Genomic DNA, 19736 nt, shown 5'->3' on the forward strand with positions numbered 1-19736 from the left:
TTCCAGTGACTGGGAGATCAATATGGATCCCCCTCTGCTGAGCCCTACTCCAAGCCCATGACAGTGAGATGTGAGGTGCCAAAAGCTATGGAATGACATTAGGAGTGCCATTTGTCAGCTGGGTAGGAGGAGGAGTTTGTGGCCACCAGGCTGAGAGCTCTCAAAGAGGATATTGCTGGGACAAATTTGTACTGGCTGTATTCGGACCTCAGACAAGAAAAAACAACAATAGTGATTTTGATCCTGTCTTCATTTAAATTTCAATATTTAGCTGATCATGAATTTATTATTATTATTTTGGTGAAAATAGTATTTACCTTGATCTACTTCCTTTTTTTTCAGTCTCCCCCTTGAAGTTTAATGTCATGATTTGTTGTTTTATGCAAGACATTTATTTGTCTTATTTATTCCATAAACATTTAGTAAGTGCACATCTGGGACACACTTATTTGTCTTATTTATTCTACAAACATTTAGGAAGTCACATTCTGGGATACAGACCCAAACTGAACACAAGCCCTGCCTTCTGTCAATCAGGACAGAGGTTCTTCTCACCATCTTATCACCGAACAAAATCCTTCTGGCCTGTGCAAAGTCAGAGAAATGAGAGAAAAAGAGATTGGGGAGGGGGGGTTCTAATTTCTATTGAAAGATGAAGTCTTCAGCTACCAACCCATCACTTTGAAACAGAAGGCCACTTTTTGACTGTGTGGTTATTAGCACATGGTGGGATACCTCCTTGACCAGCATCTGCCTCCCTCCTTCCACAGTCTGGTCCGGTTCTAGCCCTGGCTTCCTGGGGCCCACTTCCTCCAGCTTGGCAGTCCTGTGGCATTGTTGAGGTTATAATTAGATTTGCAAATTCAGCACCCAGGCTGCTTCCTTCTACAGAGTGAGCTCATGGTGGAGCTGTCACAAAAGATTCAATAACCCCTTCTACAGTGTGATAACCTGAGCAAGCCCCCCCAAGGTTGATAGTGCCCCCACCCCACTCCTCAGATGCCGACACAGGCCTACTGAGTACATGATGCCATTTCAGACCATCTAGCTTTGAAATCCAAACTCCTAATTTTGCCTTTAATTAAAGTTGTCATGGAAATTAATAAGTGACAGGAAATCAGGAAAATTATGCACAAACCTCCTCCTGTCCCAACAGAGAAATTCATATTCCAGGGAAATTTGGCAGTTGCTCCAAGGTTAATTTCATGGAAGATTCCCCATCTCTTTTCATTGTATCCTGCTTCTTCCCTTTCCATATCTGGTCTGAATCTCTTGGTAGAAGATAAGCTTTCCCATGGCAGAGAGGTGCCTCCACTGTCCTTGGCCACAGCCCAGAGCCATGATTATAGCACAAGTCCTATAAACCATTGTTGAAAGACTGCCTTTCACAGACCAGTAGACAGACTTGGAGAACCAACAATAGTGAAGGCAGCATTTATGGAGCGTGTATTATGTGCCAGATGTCACATACATTATCTCGCTAAGCTCTTACAACCTCCCTATGGGACAAATCCTATTATTATCCCATTTTTTAGTGGTAATAAAATTCTTAACTATGTTTCAGTGTACAGTTCACTAGGGTTAAGTATATCCACACTGTTGTGGTTATCCCCATTTCTATAAATGATAACATTTGGCTCAGAGAGTTTATATAATTTGTCCTGTCCTACAGCTGGTAGACCACAGAGCTGGTGTTCCAAATCAGTTGTGACTCCAGAGCCCATTCACCCAGCCCCCTCTGGACGTGCATACTGCCTTGTTTTAACTTGGCGCCTCATCAGGGCAGGTGACTAACTTCACCACAGGTCTCTCTGGTCGCCTTCCTCTCTGTCCCAGGAGATGGCATCCAGTCCTTCTATCAGCACAGAGGTCTTGTTGGGGACACAGGTGATCCCCACCCCTTCCCTGCCCTGCTGTTGATTCTCAAGGTCAGACTTCTTGTTAGAGGGAACATGGGCTCTTCCAGCTTGTTTCAGTCTTTTGGAGAAAAAAACAAAAGGGACAGATGGGGACGGGGGAGGGGTCAAGAGAGAGGATGGTGCACTCAGGTGGCCAAAGGGAATAGGTAGGGACTTTCTGGGTCTGGAACATGCTCAGAAGTAGAGTATGTTTATCTCGACACCTAGTCAGAATGGCCATCTGAGAGTGCCTGAGAAGAGCGGCTGTCCACCTCAGGCGAGCATCTTTCTGCCAGCACCCTCTCTCACTAACAGCCTGTGAACCACAGAAAGTAATTTGCAAGTTTCTCCAGGCAGTCACACCCTACCATTTCTTTCTTTCTTGCCAAGATCTGCAAATATATGGTGTTAGGGTTGGCATGTCTGGACCGTTGAGCTGGATTATAAGCAGGCAGAAATTGGGCTGACTTGGCACAGTAAGGACTACGATGATTCCACTGATACTCTCTATCTTAAAAAAAAAAAAAAAAAAAAAAAAATCCTGGTCCCATTTACCTTGAAGGAGGCAGCTAGGCATGGGACAGCCACACTGAAACTGATGAAATGAAAGGAAACTATGCTACAGACCAGATGTTGTGTGTGGAAGAGACTCCCGAGGGCAAGCTGTTTAATTTTGTCTCTATGTTAGACTCTGATGGGCTCATTGTTCTACAAGGTATGGACAGTTGATTTTTTTTTTTTTTTCTGTAATGGGGATTGAATCCAGGGGTACTTTACCACTGAGCTGCTTCCCCCCAACCCTTTTTAATTTTTAATTTTTAATTTTGAGACACTGTCTTGCTAAGTTGCTAAGGGCCCTGCTAAGTTGCTGAGGCTGATCTTGAACTTGTGATCCTCCTGCCTTGGCCTCCCAAGTCGCTGTGATTATAGATGTGCACCATTATGCCTGGCTGACAGTTGGAATTTTGATATACTCACAGTATCTCCTCTACCAACATCAAAATCACTATGCAAAACCCATGTTCCTAAACCAAAACAGCTGCCAATAAAAGTCAGTGGCAAAAAAAAAAAAAAAAAAAAAAAATTTAATTCCATTTCAAAAAATTCTGAAAAATTGTAGAAAATACTATGTTTAAGAATTTGAACATATCCTTTAAAAAATTAACTTCATAATTAATGGGTAAAAAGAATCTTGGCTGTGCCTACCTGGTACCATATAGTATTGTCATCTGCTTGTCCAGCCATCTATTTCTGCAGCTAAAAGCAAAGATATTTTCAGGAAAAGAATGATTTTGAGGGATGCTTTTGTCCTGTATACTGAAAATATTTGACCCAGTTAAATTCTTCTTCCTGGGATCTGAGTTAAAAAAAGGTATTGAGAATATCTTGTGTCGGGGTCGGGGTAAAAGTAAAACTTCCAATTCTTAAAAAGCATCTAGAAATATGTATCAAGAATACATATCAAGATAAATTTTAAAACAATATCTAATTGGTCAAAGGAAAATATCACAGGCCCTTCAAATATACTATTTTACGTTAAATAAGCTAAGAAGTTTCATTATCAGTTTTAATGGTGATAAAACACACAAAGTATAAAATTCATCCTTCAACCATTTCTATATGTACAATTCAGTATCATTTAGTAAATTGGCAAAGTTGCACAACTACCATCAATACCTAGTTTTAGAACATTTTCAACATCCTAAAAGGAAATCTCTTACTCAGAGAGTAGGAATTAGCAATTTTAAAGCAATTTTTTTTTCAATTTGCTTTTGAGGTGTTGTACATGAATAGCTTTTTTAAACTATTTTTTTAAATTTATTTATTTTTGGTCCCGTGGATCAGACCTGGGACCTTGCACATGCCAGACATGTGACTTACCATTAAGCTACATCCGCAAGTCATGTTTTAACCATTTTAAGATGTTGTTGACTGTATTCACCCTAAAAAGTAGCTTTGGGTATGTCAGGCTCAATCACTAGGGATTGGCTTGGAAACTATAATGATCTTTGAACACACTATGAAATAATTCCTTCTACTGCAAAGAGGACCTTGACCCTGAACAGGCTGCAAAGACAAAATAATCACATATCTGTAGAGTCCGATTTCCCTTCGGTTTGGTATTGAGAGTCCCATTTTCTTTCTTGGGAGTATATTTGTCATGTTTGTATTTGATTCTATTGTCATTATTTGCACGAAAATAAAATGACTCTTCCCTATATTGTTCAGTACCAAGTATAACATTAACATACTTTTTGTGCTTAAAAAATTATTCTTCACCCTGCATCTTTTTACACTTTGAACCAGGTAAAGTTGTCAAGTGGTCGGGGCAGGTGGAGCACAGGAGGAATTTCGTCCTGTGTTTGAGCTCAAATTCTCTATTTCAAGCACCCTTGGGCACAGCCTCCCCCTGGGGAACTGCACTTACTTAGGTGTGGTCACTGGCTTCTGACCTTTCCTTCTTTCTCACCACTTTCTTGAACAATGTTCCATTCATCCAGCCAACAATGTTGATTGACCCCTCCTCTGTGTGGGAGGTGGAGAGGATGGCTCTGTGGCCCCTGGGTCTAAGCTGGCTGTGGATAAAGGATTCCTGTGCTGGGGACAGATAATGACTTGATTCCTTAACTTGTTCCACTTGGGAGCTGGATTTGAACCAGAATCCTGAGACACTACCAATGGAGAGGCATGAGGGAAGTTGAGGCTGGGGGATAATTTTCGGAATGGGACATTCACTGTCCATTTTACATATTTACAGATACAATGTCCCTATTATTTATGATATATATTATTAGTATACATTTTTATTTCCCTTTCCCAGATTAAAAAAAAATACTAAAGAGGATTATGACCTTCCCAAAGACGATGAACTAGTTAATTGCAAAGCAAGAATTTAAATCCTATTTTGTTTGAGTCCAAAGTTCATCTTTCCAGTACAGCAAAAACACTTTCCCAGGATGCCTGCTAAATGATACCACATTGGTGTTGCATGCTCAGTCTCTCTGTAAAGCCAGCTCTGCTCTTTGTAATTACAACTCGCTCTCGGATGACAGGAATTACTGTGGGAGCATTCTTTGAAAAACATATAGTAGTTTCCTGAGTCAGCGTGGAATTCAAGTTTGGGCCTGGAAGCATGCAATAACCTGAAATACTGACAGCATGAAACTCAGGTTTCTGACTCGTAAGTTAGCTGCCTTTTAGTTAAAAGAAAAAAGTCTAGGAAAAGTACAGAACACTGACTAAGCTGGAATGGTATATTGGCCATAAAATTATATACATGGTAAGAGTAGAAATGGGGGACATGGCCACCTCTTCTTCCTCCTCATAAGCAGAGAGGAGGTGTACTTCTAGGCTTGCCTTTGATGGTCTGAGCTTGAACAGGTGGCTCCACCTCTCTGACCTCAGTTTTCCTAGCTGAGGAATAGAAGGCTGGAGAGATGTCCTCTCAGGTCCTTGCAAGATGATCAATTATGCTTTTCCATCATGCCATGTCTCTACACATGGCAAGGTAAGCAGGCATGGCCACTCATGGACACTGTGGCTCATCATTTCTAGGTTCTCATGTAAAATGAAAATGCAGACCTCTTGTTTGAAATTATAAGGCAAAAATTTCAGGACAGCATCAGCAGAGCATTACACTAAGCACAGAACCCTTCTGTATGCATGGCCACTCACCAGGACGCTCAGAGGCCTGGCTGTGTGTTCCCTGCCTTGTGTGAAGGGATGAAATCTGGGGCAGCTGGAGCCCCCAGCAGTGCTGCTGGGAGGCAGGGGTGCTCCTGGGGTAATGAGATCCTTCTTCAGGGAAGTGGTCAACAGAGAAGATCAGCCCAGCAAGGGGACACCACATGTCCATTAAGCTGGCTACCTTGCCTTGCTTTTGAAGTAAGCATTGACGCAACCATGTTGGACTCAGGGTCATGGTCTATTTAGGAGGCCCAGATCACAGTGCTGTAAAAGAGTTGTGCAAATACCATTAAAACATAAGCTGTCGGGTGTGGCTGCTAGTGGACTCCCTTTTAGAAGGGAGGTGAAGGCAAAACAGGCAGGAGAGGGTGGGTCAACTGAGCAAAAGCAGGGGCCCATGGGAGGAACTCTTAGGAGCCTGAAGCCTCAGCTGTGGAACAAGGCATGGAGAGGAAGGAGGCAGAAAGGGAGACGAGCTTGCCCACTGATGGATGGAGAACTGGGACAGAAACATGAATGTGCTGGGGAAGACACACAGCCAGGAGGTGGAAATCCTTGGGAGGTCTCCACCACAGCCAGCATCTCTGAGTCCCCACCAGCCAGCAAGAGCCTGCCAGCCTACCACAGTGTCATCACACTTCAGGGTCCCCCCCCTGATCTGGAGGCAGGCACAGGGATGGGGCTAGAATTCCATCCCATCAGCATTTCTAACCCCTAATTGTGTGCTTGGTCCCTGGGGTCTAGGAAGCACAGCGGGGACATGGAATGAGGATAGCATGGCTGTCCCTGAGAGCTCAAACATCAAAAGGAGAAAAAAAAAGGTCGCCTTAAAGAAGAAGAGTGGCCCCCCAAGAGCAGTAGGTGGCGGTTTGCAGGGGCTGGGAGGAGAGGGGCCTGGGGTAATAGTGCAATAAGCACAGAGTTTCAGTTTTACAAGGTGAAAAAGACCCTGGAGATGAATGGTGGTGATGGTTGCCTGACATTATGAACGTACTGAATGCTACCGAGCCATACACTTAAAGTTGGTTAAGGGGTAAATTGAATGTTTTATGTATATTGTTGCAACAAAAAGAAATAGAAAACAAACAAAAATAACAAGGAGACAATTGGGTGTTATCATAAATCCAGGATGCAGGTGTCTAGCTGGGAAGCAGTATCCGTGCCTCTGACTACCATCCTACAGAGAGTCTTGGTGAAGTGGAATTAAAAATTTCCCATGGGCTCTGTCTGTAGTGGGTCAAGGATCCCACAGCCACATGAGCTTGGAGGCAGGATCTAGAATCAGCCACCAACAGGGAGCAAGTGACATCTCAACAGAGAGTGGTCCCCAACAACCAGGATCCCTCTTGGGCACCTCCTCTCCTAAGAGCATCAGAGAAACCATTTCCTGAGATCAGGATAAGATTGAAAGCAATTTAAAGAGTCATTTTTTTAGAAGGAAGAGATAGAACTACTTGATAATAGAATTAGAATAAACTCTTAAAAAGATTGCACCCTCAGAACCCACCTACCAGTTTAAAAAATCTCCACCCCTGGCCACAGAGAGGCCATCTTGGCTGATGGATGAGTGACACCACATCTGGGTCTCAGACACCGCTGCAGGGTGTTCATTTTGACTAAGAAGATGTTAAAAGACATCACCTCTTGCTTTGTCTTTTCCTTTTTTTAATTGAGACATTTGTATATTTCTGGGATAAAAGTATGATCATTCCATATAGGTATATAGCATATAATGACAAAATCAGTGTAATAAAATTTCTATCTCCTTGAACATTAATCATTTCTCTGTGTTGGGAACTTCCAGGTTCTCCTAGTTACTTTGAAATATATTACAGATTATTGTGGGCTAGTTACCCTACTAGGCTACAGAAGACCAATACTAATTCCTTCTATGTAACTGAGATAATCTCTCGCTATCATGCTCCCCATACCCCCTGAGTTCAGTGACCACTCTTTCACTCTGTTCTTCTATGAGATCAATTTTTTAGTTTCCACAAATGAGTGAAAGCATATGATATTCATCTTTCTGTGCCTGGCTTATTTTACTTAACACAATGTCCTCCAGTTCCACCACTTTGGCACAAATAATATTATTTCATCTTTTTAATGGATGACTAATACTCCATTATATATGTTCATATATATGTGTGTGTGTATATATATATGTATATCTCCAGAATCAGTCACCAGCCTGGAGCATCTATCTAACTGTTGAACAGAGAGCACACACCATATTCTTTATCCATTCACCTCCTGGTGGACATTTTGGCTGATTCCATATAATCTTGGCTATTTGAATGGTGCTGCAGTAACCATGGAGTGCATCTCTTTGATACATGATTTAACTTCCCTTGACTCTGCACCCACTAGTGAAACTGCCTGACTAAATGGGAGTATGCAAGGAATGTCCATGATGTTTCCATAGTTGCCGTACTAATTTATGCCCCCAAACAGCATAAAACTTCCCCTTTTTCTGCATCCTTGACAGCATTTATTTGTTGTCTATTTGATAATGGTCATTCTAATGAGGGTGAGCAACATCTCATTGTAGTTTCCATTTGCATTTTCTTGGTGATTAGTGATACTGAGCACTTTTTCATATTCTTGTTGGGTATTTGTATATCTTTTGATAAATGTCTGTTTGGTCATTTGCTTTTGTCTTTATCCAGGGTCTCCAAGTACTAGTATCCCTGGACCTCAGGACAGCATATTCTGCTGCAGAACAAGCACAGTGCACCCACTTGGGTATGGGAGGTATGGGAGACCCTCCGCCCTTGGATGTCTTTATAACTGCTACCAACTAATTTGCTTCTGTCCGAACTTTCAGGATTTCCACTCAGTGTTGACTCAATCTACTTATAAAAGTATAAACAGAGACCATTTCAATCCAGACTCACGTCTGGAAATCTTCCTGCTCTCATTTCTCTGTCTAGGGGAGAATGATGGATACCTCAATGGTGCATGAAGCTCATGGAATTTAGTTTTTTTATTTTTATCATTTAAAATTAACAAAAACAACTCATTGATATTCAAGTCCAAGAACCTCTAGCCTTCTCCCTTGGCAACTTCTCCCCCAAATCTCTCAGACAGAAAAAAAAAATCTTCTGTGAGCAGAGGCCACACCAATTGCCAAGATGTCTATCATATAGTCTACATATTACATACTCATTGTTACTCTAAGCATCAAACAAAGGTGTGCTTCTTGTTCTAGAGATAATTCACTCCACTTGTTTGGAGTCTGGGTTTCTGAGGGGTGGCATAATTTACATTTTGGACCAGATAATTCTTTGTTGTGTCCACACTCACTAAGGGGATTGTCAATTAGACTGTCTAGCAATATTACTGCTCTCTGCCTACTAGATGTCAATAACCCCCAACTGTGAACAAAATTGGAGAAGTTCTAAAAGATAGTTAAGTCTTGGGTGAGGCCAAGGGGAGGCTACTTCTATGCATTTTCTTTCTTTCTTTCTTTCTTTTTTTTTTTTTTTGGTATTGGGAATTGAATTTAGGGGCACATGAAGACTGAGCCACATCCCCAGCTCTATTTTATATTTTATTTTAGAGACAGGGTCTCACTGAGTTGCTTAGCATCCCACTTTTGCTGAGGCTGCCTTTGAACTCTCAAACCTCCTGCCTCAGCCTCCCAAGAGGCTGGGTTAACAGGCGTATGCCACCACCCGGCTATGTGTATGCATTTTATTAAAAAGCCAAAGAAAGCCATCAAGTGCTTCAATTTCCCTCTAACAAGCCCTCATTTAAACTCTATCTCTTTCCCCCCTTGCACATGTTCTTTAACAAATTCCTTGATGTCATTATAAGAGGCCACAGTAAGGTCTCCTTTAAAAATCAGCTGAGTAGCCGGACACAGTGGTGCATGCCTGTAAACCCAGTGACTAGGGAGACTGAAGCAGGAGGATCTCAAGTTTGAGGACAGCCTCAGCAACCTGGCGAGGTAGGTCCTAAGCAAGTTAGTGAGACTCTGTCTCAAAATGAAAAATAAAAAGGGCTGGGGGTATGGCTCAGTGATTAAGAACCCTGGGTTCAATCCCCAGCACCAAAAAAGGGGATGGGGGAGAAAGAGAGGGAGGGAGGGAGAGAGAAAGCCAAATGAGTAAATTCTCCATGTAGTCAATGGAGTTAATCATCTGTGGGGAAAACCCAAGAGACTATGAATGTGTGCCTCAAGCATTCAGTACCAGCCTCCTCCAATCTCTGATTGATCTAGGGGTAGGGCTGGAATGCAATTGTAGCTCAACTCTTGGCAACCTAACCTAATTAATTATATCCCAACCCTTTTGGAGATGGTTTGCATGAAGAGGAAGGAGCTGTTCGAGCGCAGCACGCCTCAGTGGTTGGATCGGGACAGAGGGTGCCTCAGAAACGCAGGCATGGTTTAGTGTCTTCCAACCATACTTATGCACAGATGGGTGAGAGAGTCGCCTGAGTTTTCTTGGCTGATGACCCTGAAGTCCACACTCACTAAGTAAATTTCGGATAATGTGTCTCCTGTGGAGCTTTCCCATAAGAAGAAAGGATCCTTGTCCAGTTGCTCTGAACATTCCATTCATCATTGTGACACAAGACAGTTGGGTAGATTCTCGGTGGACGTGAGGCAGGTAGGCAGTGTGAGGTGAATGGGAAGCCAGGCTGCCTGGGGTGGGGTGGGTTGTCCATCTCTAGTCTTGGGTGCTGCGGCTCCTGTTCGCACCCCTGCCCTGCCTGCTGCTCCAGTTAAGGGGAAACTGGATCCATAATGGGAGGAGGAGAAGAGATAACAAACAACCACTCACAATGGGTGGGCTGAGGTCCTGGCTCTTGGGTTCACTTTCTATTTACTTCTCGTACTGACCCAGTGATATCAATTATGCTGGGTACTTTGGCCCATGTTGTCCTCCTTTGTCCTCATAATAAGCCTGAGGAAGACAGGCCTAATCTCACTTGACAAGTGGGGAAACTGGGGCGTGCTAAATGGCTTCTTCAGGACCCATGGCTAGTAACTGACCACTGGAATCAGCCCTTTTGGACTCTACTTGCATCTTCCTTCCAAATTAATGAAGAAGTATCTCCAGGGGGTCATGGGATAAAATGGTAACCTTAGCGACTATAACATACCTAATATATCTCTGTGCTGCAAGGATCGCAGAGCGTCAGAGTGGAGAGGGATTTGGGGGATGGTTTGGTCCAAACTCCTCATTTTGTAGAGGAATTTGGACCAGACAAACATAGCAGACCTAGAAGAGATGAGAATATGTCCAGGATCATGTGGGAGAGAAGAACCCAGAAGTGCCAGAAAGGAAAGATCTGGGGCGTGGTAGGTGAGTGGGCTTGGGTGGAAGTGCAGAGAGAAGCAGAGGGGAGGATGAGTCAGAGTCAGAGTCGATCATGAAACCATGACAGAAACAGGAAGGACCAGGGAGGGAGCTACTGATGGAGAGGTTAAAAGAAGTTGAATTTGTTTCTGAAGAATTGAACTTGAGAAGTCAAGGAACTGGGAACTCCAGTTGAAAACTCTAAGACCTGAGAAGAGAAAACGTATCCCAGCAACCGACAAATCTCAGGGCGAGCACCCTAGCACCAAGACCCAGGCACCCATGGCAGGACTCTGTCATGCTCAACAGTTTTACTGGCCGCTTAGATGACAGCTGAGAGGGATATCTGTCATGTCTATAATCCATGCAAAGCAAAATACCACAGATGGTCACAGAATCAATAGACAAAATAGTCAGAAAGAAGAAATGAAACTAGCACCAACTTTATCAGGAATCAATGTAAAATCCACTGTTCATGTTCAGAAAATCAACTGCACAGAATTAATAAGAGTAACAATGGTAATAATATTAATAGCTATTATTCTTAAATTCAATGATTGCCATGTGCCAGGAATACTGTGTCATCGCTTCACAAGATTACTTAATCCTTATAATATCCCCGTGACATTTATACTGTTATTATCATCTTTACCTTTCAAGTAGGTGAGGGAGGCCCAAAGTCACAAACACCTTGATTTGTCTATCTGAAAAACACCATACTCTTTATCCAATAAGATGAGGATTGGGGAGACCTGATTTGACCATGCTTATGTCAAAGACCTTTTCTACTTGTAAAATAAGCAGGTATGTGTGAGTGCAGGTATGCTACAAAGAAAAACACAAGCACAAATGATGAGCGAATTTGGAAGTTATCCAAATGGAAAATTTCCCCTTCAAATTGGTTTCTCGAAACTGAAAAGAATGAATTTGAATGTGCTTCAGGATTGTAAAATTTGAAATGTTCACCTAGAAGTGTAAAATTTTTAAGATCATAAGAACAATGTTTACTGTGGAAGAATTGAGAACCCAGAAGGGTTTCTAATGATATCACCACCTTATAAAATGCAAGAGAAAACCACAGCTAAGAATCCACTAGAAGATCCTGAGAGTCTGTGAACTCCCCCTCACATGGGAGCCCACCTCACGTTGTGCTTTGGTGGAAGCAAACGTCTCTGTGGTCATGCCCTTCTCCCTTGCCCGTCTCAACTCCTCTACACAGTCACTCGAGGTGAGAGCTCACCCCAGCCTTCCATACGGGAACCTTCCCCTTCTCCCCCATCTCAAGAATCCTCTACTTCCCTTCTAATCCTACCTGCCCTCTTTTTCCTTGGTTCACTCTGTTTTTCTCCTGGTCACTCCTTTTGCCTCCATTCTCATTTCAGACCTGGAAATATATCCCGTGGGCCAGAGTCCTCCCTTCTGATGCTTGGATGGACACTCATTGTCATTTTTTTTTTTTTTTTTTGGCTAAGAATTTGAGCAGATTCCAATATAACTTTAACAAGCATAAGAGCATAAACCTAGCTGTCTATGTATATTGTCAGCTGGTGCCAAATAATTGCACAGTAGGTGATCTTCTGAATCAGTCTTTACCCAGGAAAAAGAGAAGACACAAGTCCTGGGGGGCATGTGTTCCATCTATCTATTCCTCACCGGGTCATACAATTACAGGAAAGATCTAGGATGATGTTTGAGTCCCTTGTGTTTACGATTTCATTTCTTTGGAAAGTTCCACGTCGACGGTGCAGGTTTTATGAAAACAGGCCTATGCTGTTAAGACAACTTAGTAACTAAGTGGGGGGATAGCTACTTTTCTCTCAGCAGCTGAGTGTAGTGTATGATTATCCACCATATAATTTTGGTTTTCTGTCCTCTAATCTATGGTTTCATATTGCCTATCAGCTACTCTGTGATCAAGCTGGACTTTGCCCAGAGGGAGGGATCATAAAATGATTTACGTTCTATTGCCTTTCTTTATTTAGATTCCATGAGGATTTCCTGAAAGAGTTACCAAGGCTTAGTGTAGCTTCAGGTTGTGGAATATGTCTGAAAAGACACTTTGGAACCCTCTTACTCCTTGGAGATGGTGCCTTGTTAGTTTTTTCTTTCCCATCTTACCCACCTCTCCTCTTTCCCTTCTCACTGCTGTGCCCAGGTCCAGGCCCACAGTTCTAGATGCTTGGATTACTTGAGTCTCCCCCACCCCTGCAGCACCCCTGCCTCCAGGTTCCTCGGTCTGATCCCTCCTGCTACCCCCCACCCCCAAGCCTGAAGGCATGACATTTTCAATACAGCAGCAGGCTCTCCAGCTCCCGTGACTAGAACCTTCACAGTACGTTCCCAGCTGTCCCCACCCTACACATCCAACCTTATTAGGACCTTCTGGCTCCACACATCCCACTCTCCAGCCTCTGTTGGGCAGAAGACTCTCCTCACCATCCCACAAGTGGACCATACTTGTGTCAGCTTCTGCATTTCCACCCTCCCAGCCTGTCATTCTCTCCCTGCTCTACTCTGGTCCGTCTCTCAAATCCCAGCTCTTGACATGTCTTGTCCATGGAAACGTCTCCACTCTCCAATTCTCTTCTCTGCTCATGGCGTCCCTTACTACTTGCATTGTGTTACCTCCCTCCCATGGGGGAACCGCTACCGAGACCAAAGACCCAAGGCAGCCGTGGCACCTCCTCCTTGTCCCCCAGCAGTGCTGATGGCTCCACACTCTCAACAGCAGCTCTCAGCATGGAAATAACGGCTGCCCTGCTGAAGCTGCCTGCTCATTGCAGATCACAGAGGATCCTGAACCGGCCTCTTATCAAGCCCCAATCAGGTAGAAGACCCAGATCCTAACTGTGAAGGGCTGATCTTCTGCCAATTCCAGGCTAATTTCTATTAATTGTTGTCTTAAAAACTCCAATTCTTCAGTTTCTAATTATTTTTGAGAACTCATCTGCTACCCATGTCACATCACCCCATGGGAAACTGAAGCTGTGGTGTGCAGGTGGGACAAAGCACACTTCCGCACATTTCAAAGTTCCAATTTCCACAAGCCATGATGTCATTATAGTAAGCCAAAAAGAAAATCTTCGAAATCAAATTTTGGGAAGTTGCCTTTTCCATATCTCCCTGACTTATGCCCTTAGGCCACTTCTGGTTAATTCTAAGTGTTTTTTTTTTTTTTACAAAACCATTGTGACAATATCATGAAGGCAGATAAAGTCCCCCCCAGTAAACTTGTGATGAATATACATGAAATAAATGACAGTAAAACTAAATAAATACACATGATTACAACTATCCTGAAAATTCACTAGTAATCCACAGTGAAGCCTGTGCAGACTCAGTTTAGACATACTCTGCATTAGCAAAGTCTGTTGCATTCTGAAGGCTGGCCTTTGGTAGAATCGGAACCATTGGTTTTTCTGTTTCATTGTCTCTCCTTATATTTATCACTGGCAAAAGCTAGAGCTAGAGCAGGCCGACTTGCTCCTACACATTTCTTTTAAAGCCCAGTTTGCTTCCCCATAGTAGTTGCCACCCACTGCCTTCAAAGTAGCAGAGTATTCCAGGGTTTCAGGATTTCTGAGAAGCTATAAGATCATTGGGATGGGGAGGTGGAGCTGCGGTAAGTACCAGATGAGAAAAATCTTACCTCAGCTTCTGACTGGCTGGGACAGTTATCTTATTAAGCTTGTCCATTCTTTTGGATGAGGGACACGAGTTGCCAACCCGTGGTAATGTCAGCAGTTCCTGGCCCTCCTAGGGAGCAGCATGGTAAGCCTCTGATCTCAGGGCTTCAGTCACTGGATCTGACTTCTGAGAGTGCAGGCTACTGGCAGACACCCCTGCACTAGGGAGAAGTAAAACTTGCTGGAGCACATAGTCAAGTTTCATGTTTCTATGTAATCATGTGACCTGGGGAGCCAGCCAGCCAGCTTGGCTGATTACTCCACGTTGTGTAAACTTTGATCGCGAAACCTATTGGCCATGCAGATTTCTTTCCAGCTGCTTTCTTTTAAAATCAGGATTGTTACCAGGTTGGGACAATGTTGCTGGCTGGTCACTACTTCCTGTTTGTCCCACATACATGTAGTCCCCAGTTTTAGCAGGTGTCCAGCTGTCAGCAGAACTTCCTTGGCTCAAGAAAGAACTTAGAATAATCAATTCCATCTGAATGTCTTTTGGGGACTTCCTGAACATTTGCATAAAGTTATGGATAAGCCTTTTCCATTTATAGAACTATTACATGAAAAGGGGACTTTTATAGCACTGTTCCTCCAAATATCTATCAGGGTGGCAGAGACACCATGGCAAGAGCTTACTCAGAAAGTTAAGAGTCTCTCTTTTTCTGGGGTTCTATTTAAAATGGGATGGGCAATTCTTGGTGCAAGATCATTTGAAGGGGTGACCTGGGCCAGGGAAGATGATTTCCATTATAAATGGTGTGTCCTCCTTATCAGCTGGTGGATTTCAGAGCTCCCCTGGTGATAGCCTGGTGCTCTCAAATAAAACCAGGATGTACTCATCTATTTCCCCAAAATGCAATTCCAACATCAGGACATCCCCTTAAAAGCAGTGTCACTCCACTCCCTGCCTTTGTCCTACTCTTATCCACTGCTTACGTGATCCTTTCATCAGACCCAGCGGCATGCCAGACCAGGGGCATCCCGAGCACAGACAGGTGGAGCAAGGTGGAGCGAACCCTACCTGCCGTGGCCGAACCCACCCAGGAAGCTCTACTTCCCTCCTGTAAGACTTCACAGTTCTGCCTGATCTGAAAAATCAGGCTTATCTGTCATTGAAAGAGCAGAAGGCAAAGTTAGGGTCAAGGAGAACGACAACAAGAAGGGCTCTTCCTTTTGTACCTGGACATACTTCCCTGCAGCTAACAGGGACACCCTGGTCACTTCTGTGAAGGAAAGTGCAGGTGTGCCACCTCAATCAAGGGGCCAGCCCTCTCCTGGGTCTGGAGAATATATAAGGGGACAAAGAAGAGGGGTCCTAGTTACCTCTCTGTTACAGACTCAAAGTCTGGCTGAAGCAAGATGAGGAAAGAGGAGACAGAAGAGGGGAGCTGGAGAGGAGGCAGAGGAGGAGGAGGACAAGGAGAAGCAGCCGTGGTAGCGGTAGAAGTGGATAGATGGATTTCTTCTCTCCTGGCCTCCTCTTTGCACAGAGATTCTATAGTTCTCCAGGTAACCTTGATTATTTACAGACATGAACTGCATGTCAATTTCTGGTTCTACCAGATGTGGAAGGGTGGGGACTGTCTGCCTGGCCAGGCCAGCAAGAGAGCAGACAATCTTCATGAGAAAAATGGAAGCGCTTTGTTTCCTCTAATGGTTTATTTCCCCCAGTCCAGCAGCTTGATTTTCTTGCAGGATATTCTAAAAAGAGCTCCAGACGGCTGCTATTCCTTTCCCACAGCTCTTAGCTGAAAGAAACAAGGAAATCAATATGGTCAAGGCACACACATTGTCATCAAAGACCAGGAAAGCTGGGCTTCACTGAAGGGATGGTAACACTCAGCTCACTTCTTCTGAAGTATTGTAAAGTGCACCCATTGGCCCCTTGACTTTTGTCCCCATCAAACAATTCTCTTCAGCACCTGGGTTGACAACTTCTTATTTCCCCAGAGAAAAAGACAGGCGCAAGGGTCACACTTCTGCTTTTTCTTTTTACAGCCACTTGCCTTTCTTCTTTTTACTGTATTTAGTCTGACATGATGAAAATGAGAGTCTGCTTTTCCAGACTGGACTTTTTGCCCCGGGTGGTGTGTGGTGTAACCACCTGGTGTTCCAGGCCTTCCACAATTGCTCTACACCTGGAACTGGCTTACCAGGAAGTTCAGTGCAAGTGTGGAAAGGGACACTTGGTGACTTATAAATGAGGTGAGACCACAGCCTGCCTCTCTAGCACATGTGGAACAGCACACCATGATAAGCATTCCCCTGATCTACAGGTACAGTGGATGAGGAAATTAGTACATCAGAAGATTAACAGATGACAAATGGACACTTTCAACCTGAAATAAAATATAAGGTGTAATCACTCTGGAAACAATTGGGATTATCCAGCGAATTTGATAACATATCTATGACCCTGTATAGATCATAAATGTGAGTGTTCCTAATAATGTAGGCCAAGGTCATGTGCACAAATTTTCATAGAAGCACTGTTTCTAGAAGAAAAAAAAAGTCTTGGAAGTAACCCAATTTTCTCTCAAAAGAAAAATAATTGTGACATAGTCATATAATGGAGTACTATTCAACAGTAAAAATTGGTGAACTTCATATATATCACTATGGATAAATAACAATAATTTGAGGAAAAAAGACAAACTAAAGAAGCTTAGGTAGTATGATTTCATTCACATTAAGGTTAGAGACATATAAAACAAAATGTTATTTAGGATACACACATATGCAGCAAAATCAACAAAGAGAATAATAAATGTAAAAGTCAGATGTGTGGTTATCTTAGAATGGGATTGGAGTGAAGGGGCACATAGAGTTTCCAAACAATGGCAGTGGCCTATGTCTTAAGTTGAATGGTGGGCATAAATGTTCATTTTAATGTTTTTATATCTCACCCATATTGTAGGTATTTATTTAAAAAGTAAATATTTAATAAAAAGAAAATATGGCTTAGGATTATTGGGGAAAACCAAAATAGCATGCCTAAATCTAAGTCAACTCTGTGAGATGACAAGGCTTTGACAGATGACAGATGATCCTGGAGCTTGGGACAAGATAGAACCAGATCACTCTTGGGTTCTTTCTCTTGCATCTCTGGAGGAAAACTACAACATATGCTTATTGAATGCTCCCTGTGTTTCCTTTACTATGCTGACATTTATTTTACATCCTCAGCAAGGGTAAGCAACTGATCCACAGTTACGCCACTTGTCAATGGAAGAGCTGGGATTCAGACCCCCCACGTCTGTCTCCACAGTCTAAGTTGCTAATCACAGGACTCTGCCATTGCAAGAGAGAGCTTTGGTGAGGGCCCTGCCCTGACATTGACCTTGGGTGAGTCACTTAGTCTCCCTGACTTCAACTTCTCACTTTTAGAACATAGGAGCAGGGACTCAAGGAGGACTTGGGCTCCTTTTGACTTGGAATCTGAACACTGCCAAAGTGACTGGCAATTCTTTAGCACTAGCCAAAACACTGAGTTTCCAGAAAAGAAGTCTTGGATTCTCTTTATGAGACTGCTTCCTACGGAGGGGATGGGTGGCTGTGGCAATTACAAAAATTTGGAGGTTTTCCTAGTTCTCGCTGGGACAGGGAGGTCAGTCCCAGTTCAACCTCTATGCTCTGCTATAACCACCCATAGATTGCTATTCCCCAGCGGGACCTGTTTAAAGAAATTGCAAAAGGAAGTAGGCACTATGTGATGTTGGTACTACTCAGTCTGCTCCTATGCAGAACCATCATCTACTCTCGTGATGTTCGGCGCGACAACAACCCTGTGGGGGTTACTATTATCATTCCTATTTAAACATAGTCTGAGCCTCAGGAAGGTGACACGATTTACATCCACCCAGTTTTCCTGACCCATCAGCTGGGGTCCCTAACCCCCAAGTCATTCATTCTCTTTTCCTTTCTGGTGCCCCTTTCTCGGAATGGGGTAGGGGGCGCATTCTGCAGCAACAGCAGCCCAGATGCTCTCTGACACAGGAAAATGGAGCAGGAGCTTGCCAATGGTCAGGCCCAAGGCTGGTATTCTCAGCTAGTGCCAGCTAAGGGCACAGATGGAAGATGTTCTGGGAGGAGGCCAAGGAGCCTGCAAGACAGTGGAGGAAAATAGCAGAAGAGGATGGGGAGACAAACAGAAAAGGAAGTGTGGCTGAAGCTGGTAGCAGTTTGTCTGTTCTCCTCTTTTGTGGCAGGAGAGGCAGGAAGGGAGGAAGAAGGAAGCTTGAGCAAATGAGCAAGGGCCCTTTTAAGCTCAAAGCTGTTCTTTCTATGATAAGAATCAGTTCTCTATTTCATCTGTACAGTAAACTTAACATTCTGTCTATCAAACTGGCCTGGAGTAAGTCCAGTTTTGTTTTGTTTTTTTGGATAGAATTTTTAATATTTATTTTTTTAATTTTTGGCGGACACAACATCTTTGTTTGTATGTGGTGCTGAGGATCGAACCAGGGCCGCACGCAAGCCAGGCAAGCACGCTACCGCTTGAGCCACATCCCCAGCCCAAGCCCTGTATTCTTAAGGGAACAATTTAGATAAAAACAGCCTGTACTCACCGCGCTGATCCAAGCCCTGTTGAAAAGAATGTTGCAACAGCCTATTGGGATGGACAGCTCCTGGCCTGTGTGTCTTCTTCATCTCTCCACCACCCTGTGAAATGTTCCTGCCATCACCTGCTCTCCCTCGAGCCTTGGCCTTGCCCCTTGCTACTTCAAAGCTAAATCCACCCCACCCTCAGGCTTCTAACAACAGACCCTTCTTTAGGGCTTCGGAGGCTTTTCTGTTCTTCTAGAACCACTATGGATGCCATGCACGCTCTTAGTGACTGAGAATCCTTGATGATCCATCTTATTCCACACGGATTCCCAGTAGGTGACAATCTCTTTGGTCAGACTGGCCACCAAAACACCATTTTCTCTCATCAGTCATATGACCCAACCACTAATGCAAAACAGCCATCCAGAAACAGGCCACCAGGAGCCCAGGTGGTTCTCAACAGTCAGGCCACGATAAAGCCAAAGAGCAGGAAAGGGTAGAAAGGCAGAGTTCTCTGGCCTAGTAATGGGTTCCTCAGAAATAGAGGAACCAAGATATGGCTCGTGGCCTCCAAGAGTGGAGGCCCTATCCTTCGGGAGAAGTCCTCAAAA

At 43.7% G+C, this 19736-nt stretch overlaps 1 protein-coding gene across 1 annotated transcript in view; it reads right to left on the minus strand.

Moving 5' to 3' along the window:
- The window catches only part of Blnk (B cell linker), a 68092-nt gene extending 53394 nt beyond the window's left edge, over positions 1-14698 (minus strand). Inside the window, exon 1 of the mRNA XM_076834638.1 lies at positions 14544-14698. Within this exon, the coding sequence (XP_076690753.1) occupies positions 14544-14590 (47 nt within the window). The 5' untranslated portion in view covers positions 14591-14698. The remainder of the gene's footprint in view (positions 1-14543) is intronic.
- Positions 14699-19736: the final 5038 nt, after the last annotated feature.

Source organism: Callospermophilus lateralis, chromosome 15 (genome assembly GCF_048772815.1).
Source record: "Callospermophilus lateralis isolate mCalLat2 chromosome 15, mCalLat2.hap1, whole genome shotgun sequence".
Lineage (NCBI taxonomy): Eukaryota > Metazoa > Chordata > Mammalia > Rodentia > Sciuridae > Callospermophilus > Callospermophilus lateralis.